Consider the following 23,966-nt stretch of genomic DNA (forward strand, 5'->3'; position numbering starts at 1 on the left):
CAACAGAACGAATGGCGGCCAACGGGCGGCAAACACTACAAAACTCATTCAAATTCTCATGCCAACAACGCAAAGTAAAAGTGCGCACCTGCCCCGTCTCCTCCAACATGTTGGTCGTCGTCGCACAGCAGCAACCTCACCAACAGTCCAAAGTAGTTGAGTCGTGCCACATTGAGTCCACAGGAACTGTCGTGTCATCATTCGTTCCGTCCCTTTGTGATGAGGTTTCTTTGTTCGTTGTTCAACAATGGCATGGTGGGCAACAAACAAGTTGGGGGCATATTTCCTCAAGTCAATGACAGAGACAGAACAACCAATAGCTGGCTTCGTTGCTTACCATAACTCGGGCTTAATCAGGAGAGAGATGTGACCGTGGCATCTCAAAGAAATATAATAGATAGCATGGGGCTGGACTTAGTGATTGTGGTGATCACGAACCTTGGCTTCGATGTCGCCTCGACGACTTGAGTCAAAGTGCCTGTGTTTACTTGGATGGAAATCCTTCTCTACTGGAATCTATCCCGCTTGCTATCTCTGTCATCTACGTGTCGCCCTCGGGTTTCCTCACACAAACTGGACTTTCCCGCTGTATTTTCGTTCAACGCTTCATTTGGCCATGATTCCCCATGACTACATGACCAGTACATCATCACTTCTGCTGTTTAATGCTCTAGGCAAAGTAACTCTTCCACAACACACCCTCCAGATCCTCCAGTTGCTCGCTTGTAAAGTACTGTAACCTAAGTGTCAGCATAACTTGCTCATCGTAACCTAGACATCAAAATCAGAAAAAACTCACCTTCTGATCAACCGTCCAACTATCCTGCCTCGTCTTCTTGAATTCCGCCAAAATCCCCTTAGTCGCCTTACCCACCACACCCGGATCACTCGCCGCGTGCGTCGCCAAGTACGCCAATACCTCGGGCATCCACTTAGGGGGCGGCGTCGCATAGGGGAACGCCTCGATGAGGGCGCCTAAGCCCAGCACGGCCGCATGCCGTCTGATAATCTGTTTCTGCACGTCCACGGGCGTATCGGTGCCAGGCAACTTGCGCTTGGGCATCGGGTTCATCTCCAGTTGCAGCTGGAAGCGGGCCTTGAGCTGCTCGATAATGGGGTTACGAATTCTCTCCGGCGAGCATCTTATCATGCCAGCAAGTGTAGCGCTGGCCCCGTCGCGGACTTCGAGTTGCACGTCGGACAACATGTCGCCGACAGCGTCGAAGAGCATTTGTCGCTGGGCTGGTTGGGTTAGGAAGAGACGACGGAAGTAGATGACTTGCATGTTGACCAGAGCGCGTAGGCGCTGATGCCATGAGGCCGCTGTCTTACCAACCCGGATCAGAGCGGCAATGAATGCGTCATCCTCACCGGACCGGAAGGGGATGTTGGGCATGTGCCGGTAAACGTGGTATGCGAGCCGCATAAGTTCAGGGTCTTCCTTGACGTCCATCATGTGCAACAGCTGGTCAATAAACGGCTCGGGAAAGAAGGGCACAAGTTGGATGCATTCCTGCGAGGCGAGCATACTATCCAGCCACACAAGTACCGTCTTGGACCCGGACGTATAGCTGGAGGGAGTCTGCTGTCCGGGAGTACGCTCATGACGCCACTTCTCGATGCGATCAAAGACCTCGCGGATCGTAGCCGTAAAGTCTTCAGTTGCCTCGTAAGGGCGAATACCAATCGAGGAGGCGCTCTTGTTTTGCTCTAGCAGAGACCAGACATTGGGGAAGGACTCATGGTATCTGGTCCGATAAATCGTCGCAATGACTCTACCAATGGATTCTCGAACAGACTTGTAGGGATGGTCGATATGGGCCAGGAAGTCTTCAAGAATGGGCTTGTCACGGCGGAAATGCCAGCCAGCATCATTAATGATGAACTCGAGCAATTGGATCTTGGCGGACTCCTTGAAGGCTGCATTGGAGTTCATATCAAGGCGGAAGTTCGCCAGAGGGTCGATGAGCTCCTTCGAACGTCTAGGGTCCTTGGAATCAACCGTGAGATGGAGACATGTCATCCAGTACTGCAGATTATCCGGCGTCAAATCGTCTGCGATCACCTTGAGCATCAAGGGTGCTGCGAAAGCCCAGACCTTGTCGCGGAACTCGCGAGGATCATCGCTACTTCCAGACAGCATGGCTCCGACGATTTCTGCCGTTGCACGATGCTGATGCTTGTCACCGCCATCTCCGTAAATCTCCTTGGTCAATTCAACGATGTCGTCAAACGTGGCGGCTGTCTGACCATAGTTCATGAGGTCAAAGACCTGCATGAGAAGTACGACGTTAGACATTCTGAATCTGTCTGCGCCGGCATCTCTGGGTTCCTGCTTGAGGTACTCGAAGCATTGCTTGAACCAGTCGCGGGTCAAAAGCTTTCCGATTTGCTGACGAGCAGCTGTCTCGATCTCGTCGTATCCTAGGAATGGCTCCGGGTTCGCGGATGAGGCTATGAACTTTTTGCCCCACACCAACCAACCAGGATAGTCACTATCGACAAAGTACTGGATCTCATCAGTGTTCTCGAACTGGGCAAGAAACTTTTGAGTCCACTCAGGATCGTCCTCAGGAACGGGAACCTCAAACTTATTGTCTCCGACAGCTTGCTCTAGCAAGTACTTCTCATAGCTGTGCTGGTAGACCGCCCTCATGTCTATGGAGGTACATAGCCCACTGAATGCAGCCAGATAAGTCGAGCGAAGACCGGGATGAGGATCATTCGTGCCAGTAACGACCAATTCGATGAACTCGGGAGGCGCTAGTGTCTCAAAACGAAGAGACATGTTGAGTGCAAACATGGCACACCTCGTGGCGACCTTCCAGTGCGAAGCCTTGGCCTTATTAATAAGTTCCAACCCTAATGCAGCCTTCTTCTCCTCCACCTTAGCGCGGCGTTCTTTAATGAACTCATGACGCCGTTGGATGGACGCTGAGAAGTCCTGCGGGGGTCGAATGGTGTCAGCGACCGACCGATCAAAGAGTATCATGCGCTCAAACGGCTTGCCGAAATCAATGAGCGGGTAGAGAGCCGTGGCGCCCAGATTCTGAATAGACGTCTTGTCTACACTGGCGGTTTCGATGTAGAGCCTCATAAGCTCGGGAGCGAACCGCCAGTCTTTCATACACGTCTTGAGCAGAGTAGTAAAGAACAAGGTATACATGGCGCCCTTGATACGGTCATGATCCATATCATCCAGTGCCTTACGCAAAGCATTGAGGATGACTGGAATAACTAAAGGCCTTCCACCAATGATGACCTTAAGAGACGAGTCTTGAGCACTTTGTGCGACCCGACGAACATCCGCGTATGATGACGTGCAAGACTCGGCAAGATCCAAGAGCAGGCGCCGGTCCAGCTCACTGCTGGTGCGATACGCCGAGTTGTATTTGACACGCTGGAGCTGGTACGCATCCGCACGCTTGATCAACAGTGGTCGAGGATAAACCTTTCGCAGACCCGAAATCTTGAAGGGGGAAATATCTGCCTTGTACAAGCGAGTCAAACGCTCCAAGGGATGAGCAGAACGTTCAATTCCCACGTCAGTGATCCACGTCCTGTATGCGCTATATAGGGCCGTGAAGCATGCAACATCATCCTGCTGGTTTGCGTTCAAGAAGGAATGGGTTTGCGATAATGTCCTACCCACCTCCTCGCGAAGATCGTGCACGCGATGGTAGAGAGGATCATCCGTGGTCAATACGTATCCAGCGGGATACCGGAATGTGCGCTTGAGTTCATCATCGTCGGCGATCTCAGCCAGCGGGTCATTGTCCTCTTCCATAATTGTGTCACCGGCGGCATCGGTATCCTGGTTACCGCTGGAGCCAGTTGCTTCTCCTGACGCACGGACAGGGTCGAAAAGGGTTGAGACGCCCGAGATCAAAAGACGAAGCGCTGTCAAGCTCCGCGACAACTCATCTGACCACTCTTTGTTCTTTCCCTTTCTGCTAACCGGAGGATCGTCACTCATGAGCTGCATGAGTCTCTCCGTGGCACCACGAGCCTCGCTCTCAAACAGCTCCACAGCAAAAGCCACTTCGGCGGGAGACGGCCGGTGCCACTTGATGGTGAGTTCAGATGGCTCAGTCGTACGGCCCCAGTCGCTGACGTCGATGCCGCGAGCAATTACATCGGGCTCATACAGAGCATTATCGATTGGGTAGGTGTGGGTAAGGTTGAGCAGTAAATGATGGACGTAGTTGGAGATGTGAATGGTGGGAAGACCACGGCATTTTTCCTGCATGTACTTGGCGATTCCGAAAAGCTCGTCCTTGTATTTGAGAACCTCACTGCCGACGTGGACCACGCACATGCTGAGCATGCTCACATGCCAGACCAACGCTCTGTCCCTGGGAAGCACTTCGGTACCACTGCTTCGATCTGAAGCAGCACCGTTGTAGTCGATCTCATTGCGAATGTTGACAATCAGCATGGGAATGAAGACCTTGAGCGTCTTTTCCGGGTTGACCTTGCACAAGGCATTGCAAATCCACGCCATGGCATCCCGAGCTTGATGCACTACATGAGTCGACACAAAGTTTGCCAGCTTCTCCAACGCCGAGTCAAAGAGCTGAGGAGACAGCGATGCGAACAAAGGCGTGAGTGCAGCAGGGAGCGTGTTGATCACGTTGTCCTCTGGGGAGCCTGTTCGTAGATGGCTCGCGTCTGGAAGGTTTTCTAGCAGGGCAAACACCTTGCCTAGTAAAGCCATGACAAACTCTCCAAGACCAGCGGTGGAGGATCGAAGGATGTTTGCTTCGTCTTCGTCACTAAGCTCCTCGTTGTAGTTGATCTTGACATCTTGCCCCTCGCGCTCCATTCTCTCCATCTCCCCCTGAACCCAGTTCATGGCAAGGCTCGTGTCATGAATGTCGTTATTCTCATCGACAAGCGGGACAAAAGGGATGCTGTACGCCACACTTTGGATGAAGTTCAACGTATACTGTGTTTTATTGAGATCGTTGGCATCAATACCGGGAAGGGCTAAAGCCAGTAGAGCGGTGATATGGCAGCGGTAGCCCTTGTGCTTCGACATGATGTTGGCAATCATCTGAAGACTGCAGAGACTTGAAGTCGTCCGGTGCACTTCTACAAGCCCTTGCAAGCTCGGGTAGAATCGCTGCAGGGCACCAGGAAGCATCAGATCTGGCTCGAGGTATGCGAGTCCTTGCAGGGCAGTGTAGTAGTAGTTGACGACCTTTGAGCTCTTGGAGAAGAGGCCCATGAAGGTGACCTCTCTGAGGGAGAGCACAAAACGCTTCTTCAGGTCGTCGTTTATCCGACGGTCTGCGGGAATATCGAGCTCACCGCTCTGCTCACGATTCCAGCGTGAAACGAAAATATCGGTCAAGAAGAAAGTCAATTGGGCGAGAAACATAGACCACGATCCCTGGTTCGAAGGATGGAAGAAAGTGTCTATTGACTCCATTAGACCCTCAAGGTTGGACATGACGGAACTTTCCTGGTCAAGGCAAAGTGGTGATATCGAGTGTACAATCCACCTAGCAACCATGTAGGGCACTGGATACTTTTTCTTGTCCTTTTCCAGATAAATCCCCAGCCCAGCAGAGTAGTCAAGCGAGGCATATGGGGAGTTGGCTTGTCCGACAGGGATCTCCGTCAGGCGTAGAATGGCTGTAAAGATGAGGTCGGATTGTTCACGAGTAAAGATACCGTGCTCAGTGAATGGGACATGTGTACAGCTTAGATAATCCCTGGCCATTCGGGAAAAGATGTCAATAAAGCCCACATCAAAGGCCTTGGACCGCGTCATAAGAGACCACAAGTGGAAGAAGGTGGGCACGAAGTCAGACGGCTGTGACTGAGGCTCAGTTGGGGGTGCTGGGCCGGTTGGAAGCAATGTATTGATAGCGCCGGCAACAATGTAGGCATTGGACATGTCGGAGGTGCTGAAGTATGGCAGCAGCTCATCCAGTATCGCACGGCGCTCCTTGGGATCGAAGTAGACGCTCCCGTGAAGACAGAGCTTCATAATGTGCTTTTGAGCACGCTTTCTGCTACCTTGATGAGGGGCCGTTTCCGAAGGGAAAACCAAGCCCTTGAGCTCTTTCCAGAGTGGTCGCCAGTCCAGCGTCAGGTCTTGGCCTGGCTTCAGATAATGTCGCTTACGCGTCAAGGTAACTACCATTCTCGCGAACCTATCGGCTGTGTTGGGATCAAGCCCGGGGGCAAGCGCCAAATGGAAGTAGAGATGCGCGAGACGGGCCCGAAGTTCCCTCGACATCTCAAACTTGAGGTTTAGCCAACCCTGAAGCTCGCGAGTCCAGTGTACAGCGCCCGGGGAAAAGTCTTCGGCCATTATAGAGACGTAGAGGTTCTTGAGGATGCCGTTCAAAGCGGCATCCCGGTGCGACTCCTCCTCGACTTCGAAGGGAAGCAGGCGGAAGTAACTGAAGGTTCGGGGGCGGTAGCGCTTCTGGTCATCTTGGTCTGAGCCGTTGGAACATGGCAGTCCGGGCGATGTGGCGCGGGAGATGGTGTCGGCAGAGGCTAACAAACCGCCGAGGAAGGCGGAATGCGCTCCTTCGGCAGCGAAGTGACCAGCGGCGCCGGGATGCGCCTCTAGAGACTCGTCCATGGTGTGATAGTAGGTCGGCTAAGCCAAGGGGCTCCCTGTAGGCTAGGTCGTCGAAGCGAGTGGGGGAAGAGCTTCGAAGGCGTGGTCACACGAAACGGTTGGGGTTGAGGAGATGCCGTGTTTCACAAACTAGTGAAATCGCGACCGGGTCCCAGACACAAGGCTGCGACGCGGCTGTCGCGAGGTTGTTGTATCGTGGGAGTTTGTCGTGGGAGAATCGCAGACAGGAAATCGATTCGGGGCCAGCTTGGTTCAGTTATTGCGATATGAGGGTAGCTGGTCGGAAAGTCTGCGACATTGACACGGAGGAAAAGGCGTGGTACGAATCGACGGGTTTTAAGTAGTGGTAGCGGTTCGAGACAAATGGATTGCGACAGCCTTGGACTGCCTATTACGACCTCCTTCGGTGTTTTAAGACAAGCTCAGAGGATCTGGAGAACAGGAAGTCGGGGTTAGCTTACGGGTTCCCCGCGTATCAATGGCCGAACAACGGGTTGCGAGGCTGAACGTGTAGACTGGCTGTCAAAAGGAGGGTGATGGTATGGCAATGGGAGTTGTGATGGTGATGATGGCAATCATGTCTAGCAGATGAATTCCCATGTTTCGATATGCAGCACGCTTTGACAAGGGGGGTCAAGTAGGTTAAGGACATCTTTCCAAGATCGGGACATACGTGACGTGAACATCTCTTGTGTATTGCTGATGGGTGCCGGAACAGGGGTGTCTCCAACGAAACGAAACGAGTTCTTCAAGGCTGGATGGATGGATGGTTGAAACGAGAAGTTGTGGTGGCATGGGGATGACAATGGAGCCGGGGGGATTGGAGGGGATGGATGGATGGATGGATGGATGATGGGCTATTGAACTTACAACAGAAACCTGTCCATCCAGCAAAAACAAGCTATCGCCACCGGCAGATCCAGTCTCGCGCAAAAGGAACGTAATATGCTGGATACCTAAAAGTGAAGAAAAAAAGGAAACTCCAAAAATACTTAAGAGACGGATATGGATGCGGCGAGCGATCTGTACAGTAACGTGTCAGGGGACACGGGTTTAGGCAGGGCTGATGATGCACAATGTTGGTTTGGATGCTTCCTCCCAAAGCTCCTCCTCAGCTGTGCAGTGATGCCGGAATGGGAGAATGGAGGAGGGGGGGGGGGTGAACAATGGCGGCGGGCGGGCAGGGAGCTTGGGCCCCGGCCTGGTTGATGGATGGAAGCCAAGTGGTCCGGGTTGCATTGGGGCGGGCAGGCGAGAGGGGCTCTTTTCTTATCTTATCGGCAATGCTCTGTATGGTTACAACCTGAAATCATTGGTGGAGCCGAGGGGTACGTACCGGCCAGGCATGAAAGAGCTTACCTCACCATGCTGGACATGTGGACGCGACAAATGCAGGGGACAATGACAATGACATGCTCCATTTTCACTTTGCCATCTCCCGGGCCTCCCTTCTTTTTCTTTTCTTTTCTGCTGTTCTTCAAATTCTTGAGACCAAACACCATGGTGCTGTCGCTAAGAATGTCTTTTTCCCTGACGAATAAACATGCGTATCTGTGCTGTCATATGCCTGCCTGCCTTCCAATCTCGTGGCGTACAACTTACGAAATAATGGATGGATGCCTGAATAATCCACAACTAAACTGTTCAATATCACCATCAACTCTTTGTCCGTGCAACATGCCGTGCCGGCATATCGATTCCATCTTCACACACATGGGCCAGCCATTTTAAGGATACCACCAACTCGCACGACTAAATATGGACCCACACATCAAATCCCGTTCGCCACGATCCAATGCCGTATAACACTCTTCTTGTTGCTTTGGGCGTTCATCTGTTACTACATGTACTGGGCTTCACCACTTCTGTCACACGCAAACATGCACATTACTCCTCTTCAGAAGGCTCAGACTCTTGTGCTCTTTCCTCCTCCTCCTCCCTTTTGGTCTTTGCACTCTTGGCCTTCGGTGCCCCCTTTTTTGGTTCGTTCTTGCTGCCCGCCTCGTTCTCGTATTCTCCTCCTTGTGCCTCGTACTCTTTGGCAAGCTTCATACCCTTCCATGCCGACCATTGGCCGACGCCACCGCCCGACTTGTTGGGTTCTTGTTTGATCTCTACTCACAAGACTGTTAGCATGCCGTGCCAATATACAACAAAGGGTATTTGGGTTGTTTGTGTTGTACCTTCTTTGAGCTGCTCGCGGAGCTCTGGGTCAGTGGGTTTGCCTTTGCTGCTTGGCATCTTGGTGGAGGAAGACACTACTTGTGGTCAATCGCGATTGGTGTCTGTATAAGGGATGTTCTGTGGAACTTTGCATCTGCTACGGCACGGGTTGGTCTCTTAAATACCTATATGCCGAGCAACGTGTCTCATGTAATGCATCTATGACATGGCTGGCTTGGAGGTCACCGATCGCGGAAGCTCTCTGCTTTAACTGCGCATCAACTGCAAACGAAAAGAAGGGTCAGGGTTGTCGGTCGCATGTCGATTACATCACCGGTCGAGTTGAGACTCACAGTACAAAGACAGCCTCTATTTTGCACTAGTGTAGTACTAACAAAGAGGAAGAAAGGGATGTCTCAGAACCCCCGAGGCCAATCTCATCAACTCTGGATTGAAACAACACGGAGACAGCCGTCCCATGTTTCATTCTTAAGAGAGATGCATGCTGAACCAGATCACCGGCAGCAGCAACCCATGCTCTCACTCCCGCTTGTGCATTTGACACATGGCTGACAACCTAGGTACCTTGTTCACTTCGGAATGCGGGGGAGTGGCCGTAAACACCTACAGCACAAAGATCTCGATCCTTCCCTGAGATGATATGCTGGAATTGCGCGACTAGGAATGCATTTTTCATAGTATCGAGGCAGGGACTTTTGCAATCTGGTTGACAGAAGGCCAATGTGTGCATTTAGTTTCTTCTCCGAAACCCTCATTGGCCTGGCCATCACTAACATTGATGACCTAGACACTCGTCAAAACTGGCAGTATCACATGATGAATTGAGAAAGTAGGAGATAAATTGAAGGTAAGATAGCCCTAATGGACTATCGTACACTTTTTCTGGGGTTTCGCGTAAATACAGATCTCAAAATTCTGCGTCTTTCCATAGAAATATGTTACTAGGGACAAGGAAGGTGAGCGTTCTCGCGCCCAACCGCTAGCGCTACGTCATCCCCGAATCAACCTACCCTTCGCCAGCGCCTATCGGCCCCTGTTCCGGACCATACAACCCTTACCTCAATTGAACCCCCGGATGAAGGCAACGCAAGCGCCAGCCAACCATCTTTCCTGGACCACCTACACTTCAAACCTGATTTTGATAGGTGACTTTTCTTTGAACACAGCCATCTCAGTGAAGCGAAAAGACGAGCATATAGAAATCAATACATAGACAATGGGGAGACAACATGGCGGATTCAACGAGCCTGATTCTCCTCTGTTTCTCGTCTTCAGCCAGTTGAAGCGCTGATATCCATCTCCGACGACGAGAACGGAAACTGTGACAACCACCGATCACAATGCGCCTTCATACCATTACCAACCTATCAACAACCCTCTTCACCATCTTCACAATCCTAACCTTCAATCATGTCCTCCCAGTCCAAGCAACCCCCCAACAGCAACCCTCAAAGGCCAGCATCTTCCACGTCCGCCACGTCGACAACCTCAGTCTAAATACCCACCACCCCAAACCCACACCTCCCGCCGAGCTCCTCCCCCTCCAACAACATGCCAAAGAACCCATCACCATCTCAACCATAACCATAATCATCACCGCAACCGCAACCGTAGCAACCCCTTCCAACACCCCGGCTTCTTCCTCCGTCCCTTCTTCCTTCCTGAACCCTGCCCTCTTCACCTCCGCCCTCCTCAACTCCACCAACTTTTATCGTGCTCAACACAACGCCTCGGCAGTCATCTACAACGACACCCTCTCTTCTTTTGCTTCCCACTACCTCGACAAACTCGGTCTCCCTTTTTCTTCTTCTTCTTCTTCTTCTTCTTTGGTTTCTCAATCGAAATCGAAATCGAAATCGAAATCTTTCAGTTCCACCACCACCACCACCAAATGCGAACTAACCCACTCCCAAGGACCCTACGGCGAGAACCTCGCTCTAGGGTGTTCCGACGTCCAATCGTGCGTGGAGATGTGGGGAAACGAGCGAGCCAGATATGATTTTGGAAGGGCAAAGTTTGGGGAGGATACGGGGCATTTTACCCAGTTGGTGTGGAAGGATACGACTGATGTAGGGTGCGCGGCGAGGTGGTGCCAGGGGTGGAATGCGGGAAGGGGAGGATGGTATTTGGTTTGCGAGTATTGGCCGAGGGGAAATGTGGTGGGGGAGTTTGGGAGTATGGTGCAGAGGAGGGTTGAAGGGAATGGGGGTGGAAGTAGAGTGAGGGCTGAGTGGAGGGTGATGGTGGGAGTGGTGGTGGTGGGAGGGTGGATGGTTTTTGGATGAGGAGGAGGGGGGGGGGATGAGATGTTGGGATGGTCCGTCACAATGAGGATGGGTACCATGGTTTCTATCTTTACCCTCTATGGAATTAGGGGATAAGATGAGGGGAAGTCTAGCGGTTGAGTGAGTAAGGGATATCTTCACAGCCGCGAACTACCCCCCCCCCCCCCCCCCCCCCCCCCAACCCTCGGCAGTCCACTGTCCATCCTGCCACTCTGCGCCACCACAGCATGGAACTCCACCACCGCCAGCCTCGCCGGCGCGTTCAGCGCCAGATGGTACCCTGGCCCCCGGAGGCTGCCGCCTTGCCTATCTGCCGAGCTTGAAGAGGCTGATTAGCTCGTTGTGTTGATCCGGGGCTGTAGCCGAGTGTGCGGATGTAGTTCTGCTTCTTTTGGAATGTGGTAGGATCGAATTCGCTGTCGAGGAACGAAATGGAGGCCTATGAGCTGGAGGACGGCGCTGCAAACGGATTTGCAAGTGTTGTAGGACGTGTCGCCGAAAAATATCTGAAAAGGAGAGGGAGGGTTGTGGTAGTCTTGGCTCTAAGGCTTTGGGGGCCCAGAAGAGAAGGGGATGAGAATGGGACTGTGGAGTCTAACATGGCCACTGACTGCGCGGGTGTGAGCGTGAATATGGTATCCTGGTGAAGAATGGTCTTGTTGGATGATGATTCGTAGTTGCTCTGGTGGTGTTGTATTCCTTGAGCTATAATGTCAGACCACGCTCTAGCGAGACGTCGACAATTTTTTTTTTTTTTCTTCTGCGGCTTGGTGGTATGTTGGGAGGATATATGAGTAGATCTGTAGCAGAAGCCTTGCAAGATACTATGGGCAGAGAATGCAGATCACAGAAAAGCAATTGAAAACTGCTTAGAAATGACGATGTTCGCCTTGTCGTGCTTTTGTAGCCGACTCCCCGCTCTTGGTCTCTTGGTCGATTGCTAGGATATTGCTGGGACATCCCGTCCGGTTCGAGCCGCCTGCACAGGAAGCGCTGTTTGGTTAAGCACACTGTTAGCGATCGGCATCATCAGAGAGTCAGTTCGAGCGGAAAGAACATACTGGTAAAATGATTTTTGTTCACTCTAGGTTTTGTCATCTGTAACGCCTTTGCTTTATGCATATCTTAAGCATAGTTCATCCCATCCATCAGCCTCCAGATCTAGGCTTCAGGTTACCGATCCCATCTTTTGTGGTCCGCTGGTGTGTAAAAGTAGCACTTCTGGTTCTCCAAGCTGATCAAACCGCGAGTCATCTGTTCGACCACGCTATAGCATGCGTTTCTTGTTGAAGTGCCCAAAAAGAAAGAGAAGAAACACCTCAAGCTTCGGAGAAAAATGAAAGGACAGCCAACCGCTTGTCATGCCCTCATTAGTTCTCCCCCGGTGATGTATAGCCCCTCGGCATTTCCGGAGGTGGCCATGTTCATCACCCCTTCTGTCCCTCTGTTTCAAGTCACCTGGCCGCCAAGGGATCAAGGCTCAGTAATGTGATCAACGAAATCATAGACCAAATGCGTCTGCACCCGACATCCTGACCCAGGCTCAATAGCGCTTCGAAACCCTGGCTTCCATTGCTCCCTCGCCACGTTTTCTACTTCACGGCAGTCCGCATCGTAGTAGTAATCAGGCCTGGTCGTCTGCACCTTTCGGACGATGGAAAAAGCCTCTCGACAGGGCATGGTGGATTCACCGGGCTGAGGAGCCGGCAGAACCAAGTCGTCATCGTCTTCGATGTGGTTATCCAGACAACTGATGAGTTCGCCGATCTTGTCCTGGAAGTTTGAGTGTGAGTCCACTGAGGACTGTGAGTTCGAGGTCGAGGACGGGTGGTAGCAGCTACTACTTCTGCTGTTGAAGTCAAAGACCGAGGTCCGGCCTGGCGACTCGGTCGAAGAGCTGGCTGAGATGGTGGTGGCGGAGGGTGAATGGAAGTCGGTTGCCTGGCCCCTCTGGGATGCGGTGGGCATGGACAGTAAAGCGGCAATGGGGGACATGTCTCTGGGAGAGGCTATGGGTGTGGGTTCGTAGCTTGGTAGGGAGGCTAGATTTCGAGCACAGTCTAGTTCGTGGGGGTGATAGGTGCGGTGGCGCGTTGGTACTGCACTTTCGCTGGACGAAATGCTGGCCAGGATGTCCAGACCATTTACGGGGGGCTGTCGGTGGTGATGATGTTGGTGTTGCTGTTGAAGTTGCCGTGGCGGTTGATGTGGCTCGAACTGATGTTGATGTGGCCGGGGCTGAGAGTAATGGTAACCATCATGTCCACTTTGGCTCATGTAGAGGAGCTGCTCTGCAGGTGACTCATCCCGGGATTCCGGAGTGTAGACTGAAGGAGAGGACGCTTCACGGAGTCTCTGGTTCTCGGCCTCGAGTTCTCGGATATGCTTGAGAGCTGCATCGAGCCTTTCGCGGGTGTCAGCTAGAGAGCTTTCGAGCTCGGCAATTTTACCCTTCACTCTTGCCCGATGACGCCGCTGATTCTCTCTTTGCCGAGCAGCTTCTGCTTCTGGCAGTTTGGAAGAGAATTTGTGGACCTTGAAGGACTCGTTGGAAGCCATTGCTGTTGGCATCTTGGGCAATGGAGAGGGTGGTTTCCACAAGCTCGCTCTGGGTGGTCCTAACAAAGGAGAGGCAATACCCGGGCGTGACCGTGACGGAGGGAGATTGGATAGGAGGATTTCTCGATTCCGGGTTCTGCAGCCAAACACCGAGGTGCGTGGTTTGAGCGTTGGGATGTGCTTGGTTGCAGAAGTGGATTGAGAGGAAGAGGCGGAAACAGTCAGAGAAGAGAAGCCACCGATGACAAACTGAAAATTTGCCAGTTTGAGGAACGAAAAACGAAGCTCATTGGTCAAAGTAGTTCTCATACAACGATCCCGGCTTTGGTGTTTGCGGTCCGCCTTCTGAGTGGTCATCGTCCTTGAGAACGACTCGCTTGGGTGGCTCCACCCACTCCACATCAAAAATCACTAAACCCAATTCGGGGACTACCACCACGACAGTTCCCCGATTCACGACAAGACGAGACTGTCACGGCACAAGACCCTCAATGGCCACGGATATAGTCGTGGAACAGGAAAGATGGGAGTTAATGCTGGGAGATGGGTATAAAAGGAGGCCCTGACACTGTGGAAATGGAAGATCTCGAACATCTCCCAACATCAACTTCTTTTACTTTACTCAAACACAGGCTTCAACAACCATTCTTTGACACTTGTCTTTAACTCACCATCCACAACCACATCACCCTCCACCATGGATACCAGAAACACTTCTCAAATCTACGACGAGGTCGCCAAGCACTACAGTGCCGCCTCTCAGACCACCAGCGTCAAGTACGGCGAGACCGTCGCCAAGTCCTTTGGCTACACCGAGGAAGAGCTCGCCAACATCCCCGAAGGCGCCAACCTCGGTCTGAGCTGCGGTAACCCCCTAGCCATCACCAGTCTGCGCGAGGTAACATTTATCCCCCTGTTATTCACACTTTTATTTCATCGTTCTTTTCCCCTTTTTTTTCTTTCATTTTTTAAAGAAAAAAAAAAAAAAAGGAAAGGAAAAAAGAAGAAGGAAAGGAAAAAAGAAGAAGGAAAGAAAATGAAAAGAAAAGAAAAAAAAGACTGACATGTCCTTCTACATACAACCAGGGCGAAACAGTAATCGACCTCGGCTCCGGCGCCGGCTTCGACGTCTTCCTCGCCGCCACCCGCGTCGGTCCCACCGGCCGCTCCATCGGCATCGACTTCAACGACGACATGCTTGCGCGCGCCAACTCCCTTAAGTCCTCGCGCGGGTTCCCAGACTCGCAAGTCTCCTTCCTCAAAGGCTCCATCACCGCCATCCCCCTCGAGTCCGGCACCGCCGACTGCATCATCTCCAACTGCGTCATCAACCTGGTTCCCGAGGCCGAGAAGCCTTTGGTGTTCAAGGAGATGCACCGCGTGCTCAAGTCGGGTGGTCGTGTGGCCGTCAGCGATATCCTCGCCAAGAAGCCGTTGCCGGAGAAGTTGAGGAACGATATCGCCATGTACGTCGGCTGCATTGCGGGCGCGAGCGAGAAGCAGCAGTATGAGACGTGGCTGAAGGAGGCGGGCTTTGAGCAGGTGCTGATTCAGGATACCGGGGCGGATATCAATGTTTATTTGGACACGGATGAGAACGGCAACAGGGGCGGATGCTGCGCTCCTCCTGGAACTGTGAAGGAGGAGGAGGAGGAGAAGTCTTCGTCGTGCTGTGCGCCAAAGAAGACTGAGTGCGCCCCTGCTGGTGCTGCTGGTGCTGCTGCTGCTGCTCCCTCGTGCTGCAAGCCGGCTGCTGAGACTACCCCCCCTTGCTGCAAACCCGTTGAGAAGAAGGAGTCGTCTTGCTGCAAGCCTGCCGCGAAGCCGGAGGTTGAGGCCGAGGAGAAGGAGGATCTCAACGAGTGGGTGGGTTCTTACAAGATCTATGCCGTCAAGAACTAGGTAACAGATGCTCGATTATCGCTACGGGTCTAGAGGTAGATCAGATGTGTTTGTTAGTGTATGAGTAACTAGGTAGCCTCGCAACGATATCAAGTATCACGTGAAGTGGTTAAGCAACAGAACATGGACAGTGAAATATAGGTAGGTTGCGTGATCTAGATCAGGCCGTGGGTTATGTTCACAAGGCCGGGATGAATCCGTCACATATCCTGAAATTGGCTGGAAATGTTTGAAGAAAACTAGGTAGAATGGTTACAGGTTGTATACAAGTCACTGATCAGTCATTGTAGTCACAACACAAGAAGGCTATATGGTAGTCGGGATCTGGTGTAAAGGAGCTAAAATCAAATTGGCAAAACTGTATAATCCGAATCCGTGGTCACGATGGACATTCAGACAGCCGGCACTTTATACGAGTGTACCCTCAGATTTTGCCATTCCATCTTCCATCATAACCTCCACTTCCGCCTTTGAACAGCTGAGACATCACAAACCACAACCATCTCGCACCCCATGTGACAGTCTGAAAATAAACCGATAATAGGATTATCATAGAACCTAGGTCTTCGCGGCCATGAAATGGAACTGTCAACGCGCCTTGGCATCAAAAAAGAAAACCTGCAGCTTCTAACACCACTTTGCGCGCTTGTTTCCGCGGGACAGAAAAGACTCCGTTTGGCAGCCCGACCCATCATCCTTGCGGTTATCCAACGAAGCCTCATCTCGTGATCTCTTCTTCCTGCCCGAAGTAGACGATCCTTCTGCGAAAAAAGTCTTTGCTGAACCCTCCACATCAGCCTTCTTGACAGCGGCTCTCTTGGCCGCAGCAAACTTCATCTGCTCTTTCAGGGTATACCCCCCTGAGGTCTTGGGCACCGAGGTAGACGTAGTCTTTTCCCCGGGACTTCTTTCAAGTGCAGCCTCGGCCTCGGCCTCTTCTTCTTGCTCGAACTTTGCTAGTGCCTTCCTGATCGTCGACTGAGGGCAAATAGGCGGTTTCGAAGTCCTGAGACTACCCCGAGATGACGAGCTGGCGGAGTCCTTGGTAGCTGTGCGAGAAAAAGTGCTGGCACTTGTGCGAGAGATGACTGAAGACTTGTCTAGATTTGTCTTGGGCGAAATAGAGGCGGAAGGGGAAGCTTTCGATGAAGTTGACGAAGAAGAGTAGTAGCGCCTTACAGCTAGCTCGATGGGCGACCCCACATCAACGTTGGAATGAATGACCTCACGAAGAACCGGGGTAGTGACCTTCCCTCTTGCAGCATATAGTGCCATTTGCTCCTTCAACGTCAGGGCCCTCTTGGCGGCGACTGGCGGGCTTGTAGGGGAGCCAACCGAGGAGGCGGCAGCAGGAGCGGAAGCTGTTGAGACAGCCGGCGAAGTAGAGTAGTTGCGGTTGACAGATCGCTTTGTGAGTGGCTCTGATCCAGTTCTGGCGGAAGAAACCCGACGGATACCCGGGGTAACTACCTTGTGTTTGGCAGCATAGAGTGCCCGTTGCTCCTTCAATGTCAGGGCCTTCTTGATGACTGGCGATGAAATGGTAGAAGTCTTTGCGGCAAACTTAGAAGAGGGGCGCAAATTCTCCTTCATGACGACCTTGGGTCCATATCCAGCAGAGGCTGTTTTGGGTGACTTGGATGTGGGCTTGGTAGTATGCCTGCTGATGTTCTTCGGAGTGACTGAGGTGATGCGCACCCGCACTGTTCTGAAGGCTGGCTCGGCGTCCCCTTTGCCAGCTGCTTTTGCTTTCGCAGCATATAGTACCCGCTGCTCCTTCAGAGTGAGGGCTTTCTTGACTGGCGGTGAAAGGGTGGAAGAGCGCTTGGAAGATGGCGCGGATGAGGAGTGATGATTGTCCATGGTTGTAGTCTTGAAGCCCGATTGAGTGGATGTGGGTGTGGGATTCCTGGACATGGATCGATTGATGCGCTCCTTTTTGGGGTTCGAAAGGATGGAGTCGGGTTTTGAAGACGTCGCCCTGTTGGTTGATGAAGCAGCTCCGCCCGAAAAGTGTGGAAGGACTGGTTGCTGAAGCCTTAGATAATGGTCCAAGTCTTCTTCTAGAGGGGTTGCCGCGGCAGCTTCGTGAGAAAGTTCTGTGGGCGATTTGATGTCGGTCGTTAGGATAGCAGATTTGGCCCTGGGGGACAACGTGTAGGAGCCTGTTGGGCGCAGCCTTTTTTGCGGGAGTCTTGTTACAAGATAGTTTTCGAGGTGTTGCTGGCTTTCTTATTATGGGAGATGTTGTCGAAATCGTCTAGGTCGCGCGCTTTGTCTTCATCGAAATGCGTCTTGTCGACGACTTTAGGGAAATTGTCTGTTTTTGTTCGTGTAATTTGGGGAAGAGATTGAGTTCAGGGACGCTGATGGAAGTACTCGAATTTCTACCCTCGGGGATTGTGCACTGGTCTATTGTGTCCAGGTCTGTTGCGTTCAGGTTTATTGTGTCCTGGTGAATAAGAACCTAGCGTACCCTATGAATAGAATCTGGTGAATAGGATGCTGGTGAATTGTGTCAAGGTTGCTTTCCATCCGATCTCCTGCTCTTGGCAGGACGTGTGCTGATTGTAGCGCTCATATTGTTCGTCTGCTCAGAATTGCCGTCGGCAGTCCTCTCCCCGTCTGATCTTTTCCTCTTGCCAGTCGCCTTGAGGTCAGAGTAAGTTTTTAGAGTAGATGCGGCAGCCTTGGTGACGGCTTGGGAACTGAACGCTTCCATCATCTACTCTTTCCCTTTTGCTATGGGGGCCGCTGATGATTTCGCCCATCTGAGCCTTCTCGACGGCCCTTGATGGGGAAAATCGGCCTTAGGCATGGTAGCAGACGACGCAGGGATAGCAGAAAGCAGAGGATAGACAGGTCTGGCAGAACTCCAGATACTTCTCTGCTTCCAAAAACTTGGTCTCCAAGTTGTAAGCATTGATACGCTCTCCAGCATCGGCATGTTCTTCTGCACGAAGATCGAAGGAATCAAGGGTAACATTCTCAATGTCAGTGACAAGGTCGGCGTCATTAATGTATACGCTACCTACTTGGTACCCAATGTTACTATCCAAAGGATTCTAACCTTATTTCTTGAAACTTCACAGGAGCTAACGCATTTCTAAATGCTCCAGTGGGAAACATATATCCAACCTGCTTCTGCCCTCGTTGTGCATTATGCCGCCAACCTTTCCTGCCCTGGTTCCCCCCTTTATTCTTCAGGGTAGCTTAAAATCTAACGTTACTGGAGCTTTCCGAACTCTTTTCTCCTGTTTCCCTTCTTGTTGGGCGGCGTTAGAATCTGGACGTCCTCTTTTCTGGCTTACGGGCCTTCCCACGCCCTTAGATCCCTCGAAAACTCCGTTGGTCGAGAATCCGAACTGGAAGTCCGTAGGGGTGGGAACTGATGTCGGCCCTGGTTGGATCTCTTTAAGCCCTGGGTGCTGTTCAAAGCTGTTCTCTAATCCGTTTAGTCCGGGGGGAAAGGGTGCCGGCTGGCAATAGTTCATCAAGTGTTTATAAAGATGCTGGGTCGACTCCATTGGTGGCTGCAGGACTTGGGGTTGCAGGACTTGGGGCTGATGTGCCTGGAATTGCTGGGCTGAGAGTTGTTGGGCTTGCGTATGAAATTTCTGAGCTTCAAGTTGCTGAGCGTGGAGTAGCTGGACTCGGCGATTCTGAGCCTGGAGTTGCTGGGTTTGGAATTGCTGGATTGGCGCTCCTTGGACTGGAGGTTGCTGTGCGAAAAAGTACTGGTGGCAAACTCCCAACAGCCTCTGAACCTCCGACTTCAATCGGATTATATCCTTCGCCTGGTTTTGACAGTCCGATTCCAGCTTTCGGCGGCGCTCTTTTTCCTGCGCTAGTTCACCCTCTACTGTCATTGCAGCAGGCGATTTTCCTTGAGGGAGAGACTCCTCCATCTGTTTTTTCAGGTCTCCGAACTGGACTTCGAAATAACTTCTGTTGTCTTGTAGCTGGTTGACCAGAGCTTGGTAGTGGGTGGTCGAGTGCAAATTGATACCTCCAATCGCTTTCAGAATTTCATTCAGCTCTTGACATTGGGCTTGGTCAACGTTCATGACGGATCTCTCAGCCGAGTTGTCGTCGTTTCGAACTTGATTATCCTCCACAGATGCTTTGGCATCCGCGGTACACACTTGATCAAAGTCGGTGGATGACATAAGTTGCCCCTGCTCTTGAGCTCCATGTTGTGTCGCCTGTGGCTCGACTGCGTGAGGTCAGTCTCTGATTACGAAATAGACAAGAGTTGAAGGGCGATTACCTTTGGACTGGCTTTGGAGAAACTCGCTGGATGGGGTAGGCTGCTGAATCGAACCTTCATCTATCAATCCCGAGTTCCTCAACCAATCCATATTCTCGAACCCGAATGGCTGAAAATGGTCCGTGTCATTGTCAACAAGGGGGCCCATCTCGATCGAAGAGGTATGCGAGGTAACAGGCGCCATTGTCAAGTTTTCTCCATTAGATGGCTGAGACAGCCCCATCCGATTGTTAGTATGAGGTCCCATGTTGTTGGGAAAGATATGTGCCTTGGAAGGCGCCATGACTATGATTAGATAGGCACCTTCGTGATATGAGCAAGCGAGTATGATTAGCAAGGGATATTGGAGACAATACAAGAAGTAATGTGACTAATGGTCCTGGTTTTTAGGGAGTCAAGTAGAGGTGTGAAGGGGGGCAAAGCACAAAGAAAAGATTTTGGGGAGATGGTGTTTAAATGGTGGCTTTTCTTGTTTGGAAGTGTAGAGATACTGCCCATAGCTGGAGATGGAGCAGGATGCACTGCTTCCTTTATGACAATGGGGGAGCAATGGAAGCTCTGTTGGCAAGCCGAGCTCACTTCCTGGCGAGGCGGCTTGCTCCTTGCTCTTTACTTGCTCTTTCCTTGCATGCTGCGCGCTTTCCTGCCAATGGTCTACATCTTAGCTGCACCCCAACCACGGCATCTGCGGGTCAAGAGGCTGCCTCCAGAAACCCTGAAGCACATTATTCTAAGAACTGCTGACAAGAGAGCATAAAAAGGAAACAGTCATGACAAATCGAGCATGTAACTTGCTCAATCCTTCATGTCGCCGCTCACATTACTGACTTGCTGGGATGTGCCGGCGCGCGAGCATGAAAACTGCAACCGGGCACTCGCCATTTAGAAAGACCACCACCACCACCACCACCACCACGGTCATAGTAAAATCTTACCAATCATGCGTAATCCATCGAGCAAGCAAGCACCGCAGTGATCATACAGTCCAGGAATGATAATCGCCAACATAAACCTAGGTAGGTCCGCATCCGAAATGTCCTAAACTTCTCAAGCAACCCCTCCTAGGTAGACATACATCGATCCTTCTCCATACCTGTCACCAAACCAGCTTGCACCATCTCCGCCACCTGCACTACCTAGGTCCCGCTCACCATACAACGAACCTGCTTGACCACCCACTTCCCCTACCTACCTACCTACCTACCTACCTACCTACCTACCTACCTACCTACCTACCTACCTACCTACCTACCTACCTACCTACCTACCTACCGTATAGACCTCGGGCTGTTAATAACCAGGTTCCCTGGAAATCAGGCATAAATTGTAAGCATACTTACTGCCTGAACATGTGCATTTCATGCTCACCAAAATGAGCCGGGGGAGTCGTGTTTGCTACCTTGGAGCACTGTGAATCAATCCAATGCTTCTAATGCCCTCCCGCCTTTGCCCACCTACATACATATCTTTTGCCTCGACGCAGAATCCGGATGTGCCAAACGGCAACATCTTTGTGGTCAAGACCTTGCAAAGTTGTTGGACGGTGGGGAACATCCAGAATCGCCCTTTTGCATGCAAATCGATTCTGGTGAGCATGAATGTTGCAGTAAGTATGCTTAGAGACAGGTTATGCCTGATTTCCAAGAAACTGAACCTACATATTAAGGGCCCGAGGCTATACGGTATACATATGGGAACTACCAATTTGAAAAAATGGCGTACTTGGGTCATGCTGCCTGGCTCCTCTGTCCCCATCATTCCGTCTGCCTGCTGTTCTTGCTACTGTTCCAGCTACCCGTTGTATAGATGCCCCTACGTATTGTCCCGGGGGGGGACGAGTGATGAATAGAAGAAATAAGCCTCATATCCCCTGCTGCGTTAGCAAGGGAAAGGTCGTGCAAGTTGGTGTGGTGGTTATTGTTCTTGGCACAAAAATGAAAAAGAAAGACAAGAAAAAAAGACAAAAGTCAGGACTTGGTAAAGATGAAGGTACCGCTTACAACGCCGCAATACTTACACTGCCTGCGTGTATCTCCATTATATTCGAACACTTATATACTGACTGGACTTCTTCTAGCTGATATTCAATACAATGTTTCTGGTTTCCTAATCCATGTTCTCGCCAATACACTTGGTGTTGCTCATTTCCTTAGCCCTTCATGTTTTCTTGTAGACAACTCATTCAAGCAAACCCCAAACAGAGCGTGCAAATCCGCTCGGTAGGTGTATTGAACTGGGCATCATGACCTTTTCAACATGTTAACTCATACACCCAATTCAAATCTTCAAGTGCACAAGACCATCAAAAGTCATGTATGTACCCAACGCAAGTACTTGACCTTCCATAGCCACACTCAATCAAAGACCGTGAAACAGCTGTCTTTTTCCAAGACTGCTTTAAGCAAAAACTCACCTACTCTCCCCCAACACCCACGACCTGCAAAACCGCCTCATTATACCCCCAATTTTCAAGCTTACACCCCATCTCCTTTTCCAACTTCAACAAGCCATGCACTCCAATATTGAACTCCTTACCCTCTGTCTCGTCCTCCACTGCTTTCATCTTAACTCGCAACTTGCCAGCTATAACAGTGCACATACGAGTTTGATGTTCTCGTTTTCGGGAAGGTGACGACGACGACGACGACACGTCTGATGTGGCTGGAAGTTCATGGGAGCTTCCTGAAGGGATTTTGATGACGTGGAGAGAGAAGGATGGGAAGGAACAGATTTGGGTGGAGGAGGTGGAGGAGTTTTGGTGGGTGGAGAGATTGTAAGAGGAGGCGAGGACGAGGTCTTCGAGGCGAGAAGGGGTAATTAGCTTTATATAAGAAAAAAGGGGGGGAGAGATGTGGGAGAAGGACGGGAAGGTTGGTCAAAGCACTTACTGTCGGCAGGACCGTTTTCCCCGGGAATAGCTTTTTCTTCCCTTTCCCAATGCTCTACTTCCAGGGATTCTTGAATCGCGCTCGGTGTAGGATCTTGGTGAGGAGCGTGCTGCGTGCTGCGAATACGTTTCGAACCTCGCAGAAAGCTTGCGTTGTCTTCCCGTGTAGTTGAAACGGCCTGAGAGGTTGCAGACGCCATATCCGTCGAAGCGAACGGCCGTTTCTGTGACTCGGAAGGCGTGGTTTCAACTAGTGACCTTAGACGCCCAGATCGTCGATAGCTAAAGCTGGTTGCATCTTGACGATGGAGGTCAACATCCTTATCCGCCTCATCGTCCACAAGAACATGCTTCCGCTTGACCATGGCTGCAGGTCGTTGTGGAGATATCATCCATTGTTGTATGTTTTCTTTAACCCTGCCATCTTCCAAACGTTCCAGCATGGAAGCCTTGAGACTGCACATTGTGGCCGACTTATTGAGTACACAGTTCATACAACACCAGCGATTGGTGGGCGATGTCACTAACTGTGAACTCGACTCGGCTATCTCATGGGCAAGTTCCGGGCATATGCTGACACACTCGTCGAACGGACCATCTCCGCGGCGGCATGCTGTGCATTGTTTTACCAGCCTTTCCACTCCTGTTACTTGAATAACCAAACACACTCCTAGCGCTGAATGTTTCAGTTGCTTTGGGTCCAGTTTTTTGTCGATGATGTTTAAATCTCGAATTCGAGGGAGGGCCATGAGATGGTTGAAGCTCGGATGACTCGGCCTCGTGAGATCGCAGTCGACCATGCTGCATAAGTACTTCCAGAGTCTTTCTGAGTCCGTGGCAGGGTTTTTTGTGGTGGATTTGTGCGTGGAAATCTCCATTTGACTTCTTTTTCTTTCCTCCTCTTCGATCTCCACCTTCTTCAGAACAGGAAGGCTTGCTTCGACGACTGGATCCTTATGAAGACTGACGAGGCGCTTTGATACCACACGAGGTGCTCCATATTGGTGGGTGCCTACAATGGAGAACGTACCGTCCTTGTTATCGTTTAGGCTAACCGATGAATGCATTTTTGTCTGGCGTAGTTCAGTGTAAGCACCTTGCTTAAAGTGACGAAGAAGACATGAGCCATGGTCAACTTACAAAATGTAATCCCAAACTCCAAGTGTTCTTGCAAACTACTCGACAAGAGCGAATAGGGCAGATCCATGGTCGGCCAGGCCAAGTCTTATCCAACTTATACCCTTCTGGGATCATGGCACCCCGTGTGTCCTTGAG

The 23,966-nt window shown here is 51.4% G+C and overlaps 8 protein-coding genes across 9 annotated transcripts; 2 read left to right on the forward strand and 6 right to left on the reverse strand.

Annotated features, from left to right (window-relative positions):
* Positions 1-407: 407 nt before the first annotated feature.
* On the reverse strand, positions 408-7,729 carry NCU05620. 2 transcript variants are annotated; one of them, XM_011396673.1, is made up of 3 exons: positions 7,475-7,729; positions 800-7,035; positions 408-733 (listed from the first exon to the last, which is right to left on the reverse strand). In XM_011396673.1, the coding sequence occupies exons 2-3, from the start codon at positions 6,602-6,604 to the stop codon at positions 671-673; spliced, it is 5,868 nt and encodes a 1,955-aa protein (XP_011394975.1). In that variant the 5' UTR covers positions 6,605-7,035; positions 7,475-7,729; the 3' UTR covers positions 408-670. The 2 variants fall into 2 exon arrangements, with proteins under 2 accessions (XP_011394975.1, XP_011394976.1); XM_011396674.1 differs by lacking the exon at positions 7,475-7,729 and adding an exon at positions 7,278-7,388.
* Positions 7,730-8,420: 691 nt separating this feature from the next.
* NCU05619 (hypothetical protein) lies at positions 8,421-8,898 on the reverse strand. Its single transcript, XM_955022.2, has 2 exons — positions 8,788-8,898; positions 8,421-8,718 (listed from the first exon to the last, which is right to left on the reverse strand). The coding sequence occupies exons 1-2, from the start codon at positions 8,843-8,845 to the stop codon at positions 8,492-8,494; spliced, it is 285 nt and encodes a 94-aa protein (XP_960115.1). The 5' UTR covers positions 8,846-8,898; the 3' UTR covers positions 8,421-8,491.
* A 1,112-nt stretch (positions 8,899-10,010) lies between these two features.
* Positions 10,011-11,073, forward strand: NCU05618 (extracellular SCP domain-containing protein Pry1; the record flags this gene model as incomplete). The annotated part of the gene is made up of 1 exon (XM_955021.2): positions 10,011-11,073. Exon 1 carries the CDS (start codon positions 10,129-10,131, stop codon positions 11,071-11,073), a length of 945 nt encoding a protein of 314 aa, XP_960114.1. The 5' UTR covers positions 10,011-10,128.
* A 594-nt stretch (positions 11,074-11,667) lies between these two features.
* On the reverse strand, positions 11,668-13,989 carry NCU05617 (hypothetical protein; the record flags this gene model as incomplete). The annotated part of the gene is made up of 2 exons (XM_955050.2): positions 11,668-12,066; positions 12,135-13,989. One exon carries the CDS (start codon positions 13,987-13,989, stop codon positions 12,547-12,549), a length of 1,443 nt encoding a protein of 480 aa, XP_960143.1. The 3' UTR covers positions 11,668-12,066; positions 12,135-12,546.
* Positions 13,990-14,130: 141 nt separating this feature from the next.
* On the forward strand, positions 14,131-15,643 carry NCU05616 (arsenite S-adenosylmethyltransferase). The gene is made up of 2 exons (XM_955049.2): positions 14,131-14,530; positions 14,719-15,643. Exons 1-2 carry the CDS (start codon positions 14,330-14,332, stop codon positions 15,532-15,534), a joined length of 1,017 nt encoding a protein of 338 aa, XP_960142.1. The 5' UTR covers positions 14,131-14,329; the 3' UTR covers positions 15,535-15,643.
* Positions 15,644-16,161: 518 nt separating this feature from the next.
* Positions 16,162-17,397, reverse strand: NCU05615 (hypothetical protein; the record flags this gene model as incomplete). The annotated part of the gene is made up of 1 exon (XM_955048.1): positions 16,162-17,397. The coding sequence occupies one exon, from the start codon at positions 17,395-17,397 to the stop codon at positions 16,162-16,164; it is 1,236 nt and encodes a 411-aa protein (XP_960141.1).
* A 1,132-nt stretch (positions 17,398-18,529) lies between these two features.
* Positions 18,530-19,988, reverse strand: NCU05614 (hypothetical protein; the record flags this gene model as incomplete). Its single annotated transcript, XM_955047.3, has 2 exons — positions 18,530-19,750; positions 19,805-19,988. The coding sequence occupies 2 exons, from the start codon at positions 19,986-19,988 to the stop codon at positions 18,738-18,740; spliced, it is 1,197 nt and encodes a 398-aa protein (XP_960140.3). The 3' UTR covers positions 18,530-18,737.
* A 2,229-nt stretch (positions 19,989-22,217) lies between these two features.
* Positions 22,218-23,155, reverse strand: NCU05613 (hypothetical protein; the record flags this gene model as incomplete). Its single annotated transcript, XM_955046.2, has 2 exons — positions 22,218-22,600; positions 22,693-23,155. 2 exons carry the CDS (start codon positions 23,153-23,155, stop codon positions 22,218-22,220), a joined length of 846 nt encoding a protein of 281 aa, XP_960139.2.
* Between the last annotated feature and the right edge of the window lie 811 nt (positions 23,156-23,966).

Source organism: Neurospora crassa, linkage group VI, assembly GCF_000182925.2.
Source record: "Neurospora crassa OR74A linkage group VI, whole genome shotgun sequence".
NCBI classification, from domain to species: Eukaryota; Fungi; Ascomycota; class Sordariomycetes; order Sordariales; family Sordariaceae; genus Neurospora; species Neurospora crassa.

What these genes read in the sequence shown, in the direction of transcription:
- NCU05620 (XM_011396673.1), bottom strand. Translation starts at nt 6,604, where the DNA reads ATGGACGAGTCTCTAGAGGCGCATCCCGGCGCCGCTGGTCACTTCGCT. An exon ending in GTTGGACGGTTGATCAGAAG is followed by an intron (nt 734 to 799) that starts GTGAGTTTTTTC and finishes CTTAGGTTACAG; the next exon opens with TACTTTACAAGCGAGCAACT.
- NCU05619 (XM_955022.2), bottom strand. Translation starts at nt 8,845, where the DNA reads ATGCCAAGCAGCAAAGGCAAACCCACTGACCCAGAGCTCCGCGAGCAG. An exon ending in CCGCGAGCAGCTCAAAGAAG is followed by an intron (nt 8,719 to 8,787) that starts GTACAACACAAA and finishes TCTTGTGAGTAG; the next exon opens with AGATCAAACAAGAACCCAAC.
- NCU05616 (XM_955049.2), top strand. Translation starts at nt 14,330, where the DNA reads ATGGATACCAGAAACACTTCTCAAATCTACGACGAGGTCGCCAAGCAC. An exon ending in CCATCACCAGTCTGCGCGAG is followed by an intron (nt 14,531 to 14,718) that starts GTAACATTTATC and finishes ACATACAACCAG; the next exon opens with GGCGAAACAGTAATCGACCT.